This window comes from Caloenas nicobarica, chromosome 10 (genome assembly GCF_036013445.1).
Source record: "Caloenas nicobarica isolate bCalNic1 chromosome 10, bCalNic1.hap1, whole genome shotgun sequence".
NCBI lineage: Eukaryota > Metazoa > Chordata > Aves > Columbiformes > Columbidae > Caloenas > Caloenas nicobarica.
In genome coordinates, this window is record NC_088254.1 from 22,341,608 (window position 1) to 22,354,205 (window position 12,598).

The 12,598-nt window shown below is 44.0% G+C and overlaps 1 protein-coding gene across 2 annotated transcripts in view; it reads left to right on the plus strand.

The window, feature by feature from the left end:
* The first annotated feature begins 5,819 nt into the window (after nt 1–5,819).
* PIAS1 (protein inhibitor of activated STAT 1) overlaps nt 5,820–12,598 on the plus strand; it is a 60,131-nt gene continuing 53,352 nt past the window's right edge. The window contains exon 1 of one of the 2 annotated variants that reach the window (XM_065641559.1): nt 5,820–5,945. In XM_065641559.1, coding sequence (XP_065497631.1) covers nt 5,820–5,945 — 126 coding nt within the window. The remainder of the gene's footprint in view (nt 5,946–12,598) is intronic. The other variant, XM_065641560.1, reaches the window with a different exon arrangement.

The following is a 12,598-nucleotide window of genomic DNA, read 5'->3' on the forward strand; positions in this document are numbered from 1 at the left end:
CTCTACTCGCTACTGGAACTCAGCTTGATTTACAGTGTTCTCATGACTGAAGTGATTCTTTAGAAATAGCGATTAGGTAAAAAATGAAGATGTGAGTGCTGCTTATCAGATACCATCTCTGTGCCAGCAGACATAGCCTGGCTGCTGGTGTTTTATTCAGCATTTTATCCACCTCTACTCTGAACCACTTGAGGCAAGATGAGAGCAAAAGAACTGGAGAAAATTAGTATAATCTACCCCTGTACTGTCTACACCACTTCCGTGTGTGGTCCATAATTGAAATTGTAGGACAGGGAAGAGGAAAGAGACTCTATTGTAACAGGCCTCTGGTTTTTTTTCTAGATCGCTGTAGGTGACTGATTCCCCCATGCAAAATTGTTATAAATTAAGTCTGTATGAAAATGTCGGTATTTTACACATACTGTGTGAGCGGAGGAAGAGAGGGAGTAACACACAACATCATAGCCAGGACTTACTCTCAAAGTTCTGGAAAATTTGGCACCTTGATTTTGATTTTTTTTTTTTTTTTTTTTTTTTTCCTGCTACAGAACTTTGTTTATTAGGAATTATTAGTATCTGTAGAAAGTAACTTCTTTAGCACTGGAGCCTTGCAGTCTTACATAAAATCACTTTTAAATGGAATGAGTTTATCGCAGTTAAAACTTGTTTTTGATGCTGTTAGTCTGTACAGCTTAATTAAAAGTCTGCCTCACCTCTCTGGAGATATTTTGGAAATAGATCGAGCTTTCTGTAGTTTTCTGTCCTTGAATTTGAATCGTTCTTGGCCAATTTCAAGCTTGTGAACCATCTGACACTTTAGGTATTACTTGGCTTTGATACGGCACCGCGCATTTCACAGCTCACCCGGGATCAGCGATGACCTGTTGCAGTTGCTTTATTCTTTCTTCTTGTGTCACATCCACGTGTTCCGAAAATGGGTGCTAATGACCAAAAATCCCAATCGTGATTCAGCGAAGTGGAATTTTGTTGACAAAATCTGGATTTAACTCAGCCAAAGGAAATGCTTTTACAAGTGTAGATTAATATCTCAGGAATGACCGTTTCTTCTTGGAGAGAAAAAACTCTATTTTAGATCTCAGCTAAAAAAGAAAAAGTTAAAAATTCAAATAAAAGCCCAGAGAAAAGTGAAAAAAAAGGTACTTGCAGAACTAGATTCATTCAACACTCTCTGTTTTCCTGGAGTAAAAGCTACAGAAGTTAATTTTAGGCGAGTTACAGTAAATGCCGCAAGGCCAGTAGGATGTTTTTACCTTCTTAGCTTGCATTGCCTGTACCCTGTACACCTCATTTTGGTATGGAAAGCAGTCTCCTGCGACATGAAACTCTTCTAGTGTCAATGAGTTTTGCTGTTGTTAAATAAGGCTGTATGAATGGATTTTGCATGAAATCCCTGTGGCTGGTTCGGAGGTAATTCAGGCACTTTTCCTGCACTTGTGCTCTGTGAAAGTGCAAAATCTGAACGATGTGGTCGGGCAGCCGCGATGGCTGATCCCAAGGGAGGACAAGTGGGGACGCCTCATTCTGCTCTTTCTCACCCTAAAATGTAGTCTCCATTTGACATGACCGATACTTCGTTTGACACAGTCCAAATATAGAATAGCTTAACTAAGGACAGGCCTTAAGAACATGAGCGGAGTGCTATGAGCAAGCACATATCATCCCTTGATATTGGAGCGGAGAAGGCCAAGCAAATAATTTTAAAGAATGGGCTAATCGTTGTGCCCATTACCATTGTCTTGCAGCTGCGACGCTTTGTATAGCAGTAAAGTACATGGGGAGCCGAGCTTGACTTGGAATACATCATTCCAGGCAGGGCATTCAAATATCGGAGAGGGCACTTAAAATTTTTAAAGATTTGAGAAAATTGCAACGGGGAAAGAGACTGTATCATGACCATGATAGGCTTTGAGTGCTTGGTGTTGTAAACCGCACTTGTATGTACAGCAGTAAGGCAAGTTGATGTTTAAGAACTGAAAAAACAGGAAATACGCAACTGAAGCTGGGATGTGTCACGTGTAAGGCCACACGTGTAATTAAAGATTATAGTAACTCATTTACATATGCTTTCCACATTGCAATAACATTGTTATACCAGGAGTTCTAAGGATATAAAAGAGGTGATGTTAAAAAAAGGGTCCAGTATCTTTTGTTAATATAGGACTTTAAGTGATTAACTGCCCCTCTGTAAATTTTAACAACACAGGCAGCAAAAATGTAATGAATCTTCCTTTCCTAAGTAGCCGTCCTTGTTTGGGGCCAAATTTGGGAGGTGATGGTAACATAATATGATATAATTTAATATAATATTTGTTGCGGTTTAGCCCCAGCCGGCAACTAAGCCCCACTCAGCCACTTGCTCACTACCCTGCCCTGGGAGTGAGCCTTTTCCTCAAAAAAAGCTATTTCTGTGACACATCTAAATGGTTTTTACGCCTCCAAAAATCTCAGAAAAAAAAAATTTTTTTAATGGCTTGCTCATGTTTTTCTACCAAGAAATACTCATTGAGAATCTATCTTTAAATTTTTAAAGTTATATTCAGGATCAAAAATGCCCCCTCCATTACTTTTGAGCACAGAGTAAGTTTGGACTATTAGACAAAGAGGGAAACGTCTTGGAGACTTGGATTAATGAAAACAACATGTTAGTAGAAAAGATGCATATCTGTTTTAAAAAATGTTATTGTGTCTGAACCGGGTTTTAAGCAAGTGAATTATGTGACATGATACATTTTGGGAGAGGTTACAGAATAGGAAACTAGAAGAAATGGGGATGGAAGGTCGGTTCTGGAAGTCAATTATTTTACTGTGATATGGCAAAAAGGGGGAAATGAACTTACCAAAATTGGGAATTGAAAATATCAAAACTTTGAATGGTCGAGGAAAATCCTGATCTTCATTGTTCTCTCTCCTCCCCATCCCACCCAAGGTTGAAAGAAGACAACTAGAAGACTATTTTGGAGGTGTTCGTACCTGCTGTGGTTGCAGCCCAGTTGCACTGTTTGAGGGCACGTCCTTTTGAAACAAAGACAGAATTGTGACAGATCTGAGTGTTGCCATCACTGACAGAGCGGGAGCAACTGAGAGCACCTTTGAAAATTACTGTGTGTTGACAAAACCTTTTCTTGGCAAAGAAACCACCATCTAAGTCTCAGGAGTAGAGAGGAACAAAATTTCATTACATGTAAATAATTGTCTAAAAATAGAAGCACAGATCGCTTTTCGCATTTAGTTCCTTCTTCATACTAAAAAAGAAGTGACTACCAGAAGTCCAAACTGAAAAATAAAGGGCCTGCATTAGCTTCGTCTGTAAAAATACTTACAGTATTTAGGGTGAACCATTTTGAACTGAATATTCCATATCTTTTAATTTGCCTCCCTATTTTAAAGTATCTGAAGATGTCTGCAGCCTGTTTTATTTAAAGCAAGTTTTGAAAGAGGACACTGTGGTTTATGGCCGTGTGTCAGGTTTGATAGTGTTATGCCATGATTTAGCAAAGCACTTAAGCACATGTCCACATCCCACTGAATTTGGTAGGAAGTGAAGAAGCAGAGGACAAAGTGTTTGCCGTGCTGCGAGCCTCTTTCAGGGAGGAAAAAAAATGAAGGGAAAAAAAAAAGGATTTGTCTTTATATGGTTATAGAGTTTTTTGCCAAATTTGCTAAACTAGTCCCAAACTCATAGATCATATTTGATCATGATTATTAAACGTATTCTGTCACTCAAAATGACATATTCTAAACTGGGCTGGCTCAGACCACTGAAATAGAGCAGCTAATTATGGTACATGTGGGTGTGCTGGGTAGTCATCTGACTTTTATTTTTTTAGATATCTCGCCTAGCGCCCTGCCCCCTCCCCAAACCAACATTTGAGACACTATGATAAGTCTTCATTACATGCAGTATTGAGCCAGAGTATTACTTATCAGCCTTTTCTAATTGCTCCTCATTTTCTGAATGCTCCATTTGATATGCTGATGTTCAATGTGGAGAACTGTAAAAGAAATCAATGACAACAGTGAATATTTGGCATATCTGCATGGAAACGGGATGTACACGAGACCAGGAGAAGAACGAGGGGTACCAGTGAGGACACAAAAGATGCACCTGGGTTTTCTCTCCATCTGGTCTTAAGATCAAGCTGGGGAATGTTTGGGGGTGAAATGCTTTGAAATTAAACGTTTGGAAAAAGGTGTGGGTTGTTTTCCTTTGTTGAGAGAATTGGGGCTTCATATATGTTCTCACCAATAAACAGGATGGTATCAAAAAGCTACTTACTAGAAATATATTTGATATCACATTCTTCCCTCAATGGAAACTACTTAATTTTAAATTGTGGCTAACTTGGGTGTTTAAAAGGCGTATAGACGAGGTTCTTAGGGACGCAGGTTAGTGCTAGAGTTAGGTTATGGTTGGACTCGACGATCTTGTGAATCTCTTCCAACCGGAATGATTCTATGATTCTGTTCAGGTCATATGGGAGACATAAATTATAATTCAGTAATAATCAGGAGTGTCAATCTTTTTACTGCTGATTCCCTGTGTGGCCTCAAGCATGCTTGCTTTAATCTGTAGAGTGGAGACATTAATGTGGGTTTTTTTTTTAATCTTGCAATGCAGATAATGTAAGTGCTTTCTAAATGTAGAATGATGAATTTTATAGCAGCTATGGAAAAATAGCTAATTTTGTATCTCTCTCGCTTAAGAGGATGTACAATAATGGCCATGTTCAACATTTTTTTTCCATCCTATGCACTAAAGGCCGAGTGGAGAAAGTGTTGTGGCAGTCTGTAATTACAGAGTAACACTCAGGTAAAAGGAAGCTGGATCGGGCTGAGGTGTGTGACTGAAACACGAGTATTTGAGCTGATGGACTTCACAAGCGATGCCGTCATCTTGCCGGGTGGCATTTTTGGTGTGTATTTTTCCCCTCCGCGTTATCCGTTCTGCTTGTAAGAACTCAACGTTGTACTCGAAAATTATACGATGCGTGCAAGCTTGGATGTAAAAGCTCTGCTCTGATTCTGTAGGCCCTGCTACAACACCTGTATTGCTTTTCCCAAGTAAGAAGAAAACCTGGGCAAAGCTCGGCTTGCTTCCCTGAACTTCCACTGCGTTCGCTCAGGGCAATAAAACTTAAGAATTGCGCGCTTCGTGCTGCGGCTCGTACAGCGGAGGAGCCGCAGGAGGGGCCGTGGCGGGACGATCTCCCGGCTCGTCCTGCGGCCCCGGGGCTCGGCCGGGCCCTCACCCCCCGCCCGGCGGAGCCGCAGCCCGGCCCGGCCCCGCTCCCCCGGGACAACCGAGCGGCAGAGCGCCCGCTGAGGGACCCCAGCCCCGTCCCGGGCTGTTTCACTCCTAAGGCACTGCAAGCTGCGGATTAAGTGGCAGGAAGCAGAGTTGCAAATTCCAATTTTAATGAACTTATTACTACAGGAATGCGTGTCCACCGCTTCCCTTTGGTGATGCTGTTCGAGATGCCCCCGCCATGCATCCCGGGGGCTCTGCCCAGCGCGGCTGAGGAGAGCCGGGGCGCGGCACCCTCAGCGCGCCGGCCTCGGGAGCGGGACCCGCTCTCCCCTCAGCGCCCCGTTCCCCTCACGGAGCGAGCAGCGGGGAAGGCGGCACCGAGGGGGCCGCGCTGTCAGGGGGAAACTTTCCCAGGCGGGGCGGTAGGGATACCCCGTCCCCGGGGCGGATCGGAGATGCCCCGCCGAATGCCCGGGACTCCCCACAACCCTGGGGAAGGCTCCTGCGGGCCGCCTGCCGCCCGAGAGAGAGCGAGCAGAGGCGGGACAAAATGGCGCCGCGATTCAAACGCTGCGCGCTGCGTGCCGGCGGGGGGGCGGCGGGGGGGCGGTGTCCCGGCGGGGTTCACTGCGCCTGCGCCCGGAGTTGCAAGATGGCGGACAGTGCGGAACTAAAGGTAAAGCGCAGCTTCAATTCCCTTCGCGATGCCCCTCGCTGCCGCGCTCGGGGCCGCCGCGGCTGTGCTTGCCTCCTCGCCCGGGGCGAACCGAGCTGCTGGCGGCGCTGCGCGGCGCCTCCCGGCTGTGCCTCGCCGGGGTGGTTGCGGCGGCGCCCCGCCGGGAGCGGGGGCTGAGGGACGGAGCGGGGCGGGGAGCGGAGCTGTCCTCCCCTCGCCTCCCGCCCGCCCGCGCTCCGCCGGGCAGCCCCGCCGGGCCCGGGGGGCGGCAGCGGGGGCTGCCGGGGAGGGCTCCCCTCGGCGCTGGTGGAGGGGGCGGTTGGGCTCGGGCCGGGCCGTCGCGGGGGTGAGGGCGGCGGCGGCCGGGGGAGCCCCCGGGAGTTGGCGGCGCTGGGCAGCGCGGCTCGGCCGCCCCTGAGGCGGGGGACGGTTCCCTGGGCTCCCCGCAAAGTTTCCAGGGGACTCTGCCAGCGGCGCCGGGCGGGGAGGGAGCCCCGAGGAACGGGCTCCGCCGCCGTTGACAGGCGGCCGGCTCCCAACGAGCGCCCTCGCCGCCCGGCGCCGGGGGGGGGACGGCGGGGGGGCCCCGCTCGCCTCGCCCCGCTCCCACCCGGTACATAAAGCACCAAACTGTCACATCTTGAGGAGTTATCTGGTGTGAAGCTTGTGGCTGTTCCTGTCACCCTGCGAAACGCATCGCAACCCGGTGCTCTGGAGCACCCTGGAGCGAAGTCGCAGCTCTCCGGGTGGGTGAAGAGAGGCCGGGGGTCCCGCCGGGTTTTGGGGAGTTTAGGGGGGACTCAGCCCGGGGTGGAGGAGAGGGAGCAGCTCCACGTAGCACGTCCCATCGGTATTCTGAGGAATGGTAGTGGTGGAATAGCGAGTGGTGGGGCATCCACGCTGTGCACCAAAAAAAAAAAAATAAAAGGCAACAAAAAAGACCCCCAAAACTTTCCAGCCGCTTTTGCAAGGTGTGTGTGGGGCCGAACGCTGCCTTGCATGCCCAGCAGTGTATTTAGAAGTTTGAGGATTCCACTGCGGTTGTCAGAGTCATTATTCATCAGGAGGGCTTCTCTCATGCTTTAAAGTTAATACAGTGAAAGACACAAATCAGATGTATATTAAATGCATAACATAAACTACAGGGTATGTAAAGTATGACTAGGGAAATACTTTGTCTCTCCCTAGAGTTTTGGTAGGTCTCCGTTTTCTGTGTATTGAAGGTTCTTGCACTTTCATTTCTAGGTGCTCAAAGAGCTGTCAGGATGTAAAAAAGTATAAAATCTCTGCGTGTTCCAACTTTTGGGCATCTCTGTCTGCCAGCTTAGGATAAATAGATCCTACTTTAAATCCTCCTCTGTCCTTGTTTTTCTGGGTATTTTGCAGAGTATATTGTTTCAGCTGTGTTGTCCCAAAGTCTTTTTTTCAAGTTATGAGTCCCAGATAATGAGATAAAGAGTCAAGATGGGATTCCAGTGTTGAACTTTTGTTAATCTCAGCATGGCAAATGGAGAAGTGTGTTTTGGTAACTGGCTCTTCAGAGTTTTTGGGGCACAGTAGCTGGCTTGGGCTTTTGTGACGTCTTTATAAGCAAGACTGACTCAAATGGAGTGAAAAGAGGCACGAACTACGGAATAGGTTTGCTTGTTTTTGATGTGTTAAGATGGCAGAACGATGATCAAGGGACAGTACTGAAAGGCATGATTTTACTGTGAAAATTGAGAATTTATTGATCTTAGGAGCTCTGAAACCTGAAGCCTCTCGTCCGTCCCAGAGTGGTGGTGATCTCTCCGAATGCAGCACCGAGTCCTCTCCTTTTTCTCTGCAGCTTCACAGGTGGAGCTTTTGTAGAAGTGTATTTGTGTCAGCTTCTCATCCTGCACTTCTTTATTGATCCCTTTCTGAAACCTCTGTCTTGAGAACCAGTAGAGATTTTTTTTTTTTAAAGTACTGTTGCTGCCTCAGGGATCTGAAGGGTAAATGTCAAACTGACTAGTTTATTTTCAATTTCATTTTGCTGCTCAGGATACGTAGTGGTACTTGCAAGCCGGGACTGTAGGATGGTAGCACTGCGTTCTGTGAAAAGTTGCTCGGGTTTTTTTTGGTAGCTATGGGGGCTTGGCAGTTTACATAAGAAAAAAATAGTTACTTCGTCAATTCATACTTTGAAGGCTTCAGTACATTTTTTTTTTCTCTAGACTGTACAAAGAAAAAGAGGCGTGTGGGTGTGTCCTCTGTCGGGAAGGAGAGGGAAAGACAAGGGGGCATGAAACTTCTGCTTCGAGTTGTAGCTGTCACATACCTGTTTTTCAGAAGTAGTACAGCTCAGTTATTAGGTACGGGATGAGGTGAGCGCTCCTTGGAAAAACGAGGCTAATGGAAAACTGTTGTATCGTAGTTGGGTGCAGTGGGTATTTTTAAGCAGGAATACATCCCCAGAAAAAGTGCTTTTAAATACTTTCTTTTTTTGAAAGTTGAAAAGAGATGTAGCGAAGGGAGGATTTGTGATTAACACCCTGTTATTTGAAGAATGAACAGTGAATTCCTTTCGTTATTTTATTTTTTAGGTAAAATATTTTCACGTTTCTCCCCTGATTAATTAGCAAATGGCATTGATTTCAGATTTCATGACCTTTAAAAACTAAAATCAAAAGTAATAGTTGCGCAGTAGCTCATGTGCTTTGCCAGATAAAGTTTGTCAGAAGAACTTAGTCAAGTTTCTAAATGTTTCTTGCCTTCCTGTGTAAAGAGCCATGGGGGTTACATGTGGGTAACGTACACATGTGTAAACTGGGGTGGTATTGCCAAAGGCACCAATTAAAATGAAAGATCTCGCTTCCTCCAGAAAAACAGTGGCTGTTCTTACTGCCAGAGTCTTTCAGAGTTCTGAATCATGAAATAGCATTTCCTGTGTTGTATTTTCTTACCACGATCAAGAATATTTCAGTCTCTTGCCCCATTTGAGAATGTTTGTCCTATTGGAAAAAAAAAAATCAGGTAAGATCAAATGTACTTTGCAGATCCCAGACTTGTAACGTTTCCGAATTCTTGGGTACTCTTGAAGGTTTGGAGGAATAGAACCAGTTTGTTTTTATTTCTGTTGATGAAACAAGGTAACTGAAAAGTCTGTTTTTCTGTGGGTTGCCTCTCTAACTCTATAGGCTGAGGCATATGTGAGTTTTCTTCATCTTAATTACTATTCCTGTATAATTGCATACAGACTCTAATTTATCTCAAGGTAAGCTATTTAAAGCTCTTTCTAATTGGAAGGAGTATACTTGAGTGATTAAATCTTTCCTTCAATATTTCTTACATCTCTTTAAATTGGTTATTAGATTGTTGTGATCTTTGCCTTCCACTCAAGTCTTTTGGAAATCATTACACAGTTTGCAATAATCAGTTCAATTATACATGGATCAAAGAATGAAAAAGAAAAGCTTATGTTCTAGTATTGTCATTCTTGATACTGTCCTAAGAAGCTGGTTTGGAAAGCACATGCTGGGAGGTTTTCTCCTTTGTTCTCTCTCCTTTTAAGAAAGTGCCTTTGGGGATTGGAGAGATCCCTGGTGTGTTTCTTGTTAGACACAATTTATACTTAAAAAAAAAAAAAAAGTGAGCCAAGAGTTTGAATGAAAATTCATAATGGTATTTCCAGACAATGGTGATGAAAACAAACCACTTAAAAATATTCAGTTGGGAACTACCCCTCCCATAAATACAGGGAAGCAGGTTTTTAAAGGGGGAGAGGCTGGTAGCGCAGCTTTCAGGTGATAATAGTGACAAATGGATCTCTGGTATGGAAACACAGTTGTGTTAAATTGCATCGGCAATGCTAATAAGCGTAAGCTACCTATTGCAGTGTTCAATTAGACTTTTATTATTCTGTATTATGAGCTATTTTTGCCTAATCCTTTTATTAGTTGCCAGGGTTGCATGTTTCTGTGATTAAAGTCAATATAATCCACTTTTCATTATTATCTGAGTCCACAGATTACGTTATTTTCATGCCTGTAATTTGGTGCGTGTCAGTATAATTGTATTTTAAAATGTATTTTGGTCTAGGTATCTTTTTCGAGCTTTTGGTCTTCAACACTGGAATTGCAGCTATCAGATGAATAAAATTGGCAGCTGCGCGTCACTGCTTAACTGTCAGAGCCCTAATCTGTAGCACTTCTTTATTGTCAATAAAAAAACCAGATTGCATATTGTGTGCACATCAATATAGTGTCAGCACACTTGTAGTATAAACCCCTCACAAATCTTAGGGGCCATTCTGGAAGCATCTATGTAGGTGAAATTCTTATTCATCGCCACTTGTGAGAAGGAAGGTAAAAACCCAGTGGTTCATGGTAGTTATTTTTAATGGATTTACTGTTCGTTTCTCTTTTGGTTATAAAGATATTTAGAAATGACAGTTAAAAGGCTTAGAAGTGAAGTAGTGGGTAGAAGATGCGTCTTATTTAGCTTTATTCTGTGAGAATAAGAGAAAAATGTTACCCTAGGGAGGGGAAGGGCTCGGGACTGCTTGGCCATTGATAAGGATGTTTATGGATCAGAGACACAAGACAAATATTTAAAAGCATCCCATGAAGCAGGGTGTAGACAGTTTAGGTATCTTCAGATACTGAAGTTATTTATAGGGATGTAGGTGACTGGTATGGTGTCTAGTCTGACCTGCATTCATATAGAATTTGAAGTACTAATACCTTTCTTGCTGTGAATCAACATTTTTGAAAGAGTTACTTTGTGGGGGCTCGGGATCACCCATCGTCCCAGAGGATTTGTGGCTCGGAAATGCATTGGATGTCCTGCAGTTTTTCTCGCAACGGTGATATTGGTGTTTGGCCCTTTGGCTCCACAAGGAAAGAATTCTACCCACAAACATTTAGTTGTCTCAGAAGTGTGTTTACTTTTGCTGCTGTGCTTCCACTCTAGAAACTTGTGCTTTGATGAACGAGGCTACAGGTGCCCTTCTAATGGAAGACTCTACTCTATCGCCCACCATAAAAAGTAGTAAAAGCCTTCAGAAAGCCATGATTTCAGTGAAGAATGCAAACATGGTTTATATGTTAAAAAGCTGTCAATACATACCTCGTGTGCCTTTTGCAGTTTGGCTGCCTCAGCTCGTGCTGTCCCCTGTGAGTAGAAACTTCGCCTCTGGTTAACACAAAAATGTGCCTGCGAGAATCGCAGAGAGATGTTCGTCCTGTGCTTAAGCGGGGAAAATGCATTGTTTGAGTGACTGCTGTGACACATGCTTGAGCAGCTGAATTTCAAAATCCTCTTGATCAAGCTCAGGTATTGATTGTCTCATTGCTCTGTCACTATTCCAGCTGTATAGACCAATATATGCTAGGACGGTAGGTCTGGGCTTTTTAAAATGAAGATGATTGGATTTTATGATGCAAAAATTGCATGTAGTACCTTCAGTGGTAGTCTGTTCATGAAAATAAGTGCCTTTCTTAAAAGTAGATTCTTTCGCTAGTTAAAGGGGGGTGAGGAGAAGAAAGGAGCTCCAGTAGCTTACAAAAGGGTGCTTATTTCTGTAATTTCACTCAACACTATCAAAGCCATTTTGAACAACTAGTCACCACCATAAAATGTGGCTATTTCAAAGTAAATTAGAAGCTTTGGGGCTACAACAAGAAGTAGAAGATGTTAAACCTTTGAAAATGAGAATGGATGGAGCTGATGATGGGGATGGAGGTGTTATCTTATTTAGCCTTGTTCTGGTCTTCCAAGTTTTCAATAGCAGCCAAAACCAAATTAGACTAGGTAATGTATTATTGCTCTCTGTGTGCTGTGGTACAGACCTTTTCATTGTAATTTCTTATTCTTTTGCTGGTACTCCTGTGTCTGTTGCAGCTGTATTGATTGAGGAGTTTGTCAGCAATTTGCTTTGTCTTATTCTCTTGTTGGGATTAGGGATGGCTATAGATGTGCTGCTATGTGTCCGCTGTTATATTCTGTTTCAGCATATACCAGAGGGATACCAGAGTGCTCTGCAAACAAACGCTGTATTCCAAGACTAGGGGAGAGTAGGAATTAGCAGAAGGTGGGTATTATGGGGCTTGTCTAGAATATGTAAAACAAAGACATAAAAAGCTGGTATACAATTAGACCAAAGGTCAACCCAAGCTTGACCTTTATGTCTATAGGAGATGATATACAAGAGATTTATATAGGAAGTGATGTGATAATTAATGGAGAAGGGAAAAGAGCCTTTACCAAGCAATGGCTTTAAAGGATAGAGTCGTAGGCTCTGCAGCAGAGCGAAGTCTCTGTGGGTATGCTGAAGTTTATTTGGCACGGAGGACAGAAGGATAAATGTTATTCACTTCATGTGCATCACTGAAGACTGCTCTGTAGTGAACTTCCCTTGTTTTGTTTAGGAAATGGTCACGAGCTTTCTGGATACATGCTTATAAATACGAACGAGTTTTGCCTTTTTTCTGCTCCCGCCAGGACTACATGGGCTGTAGGTAATGCTGCAGTTGCCAAGTTCTGGCCTAGAAGTACATCTAACTGCAGGAGAGTAAGAAAGGGAGAGTTTTGATCTCCACCCTGCCTTGGGGCAGATACACGGCCAACAGCTTTTCCAGAATGGTAAGCTATGAAGTGTCCCTTTATCACTGTAGATATTTTTTCCCTAT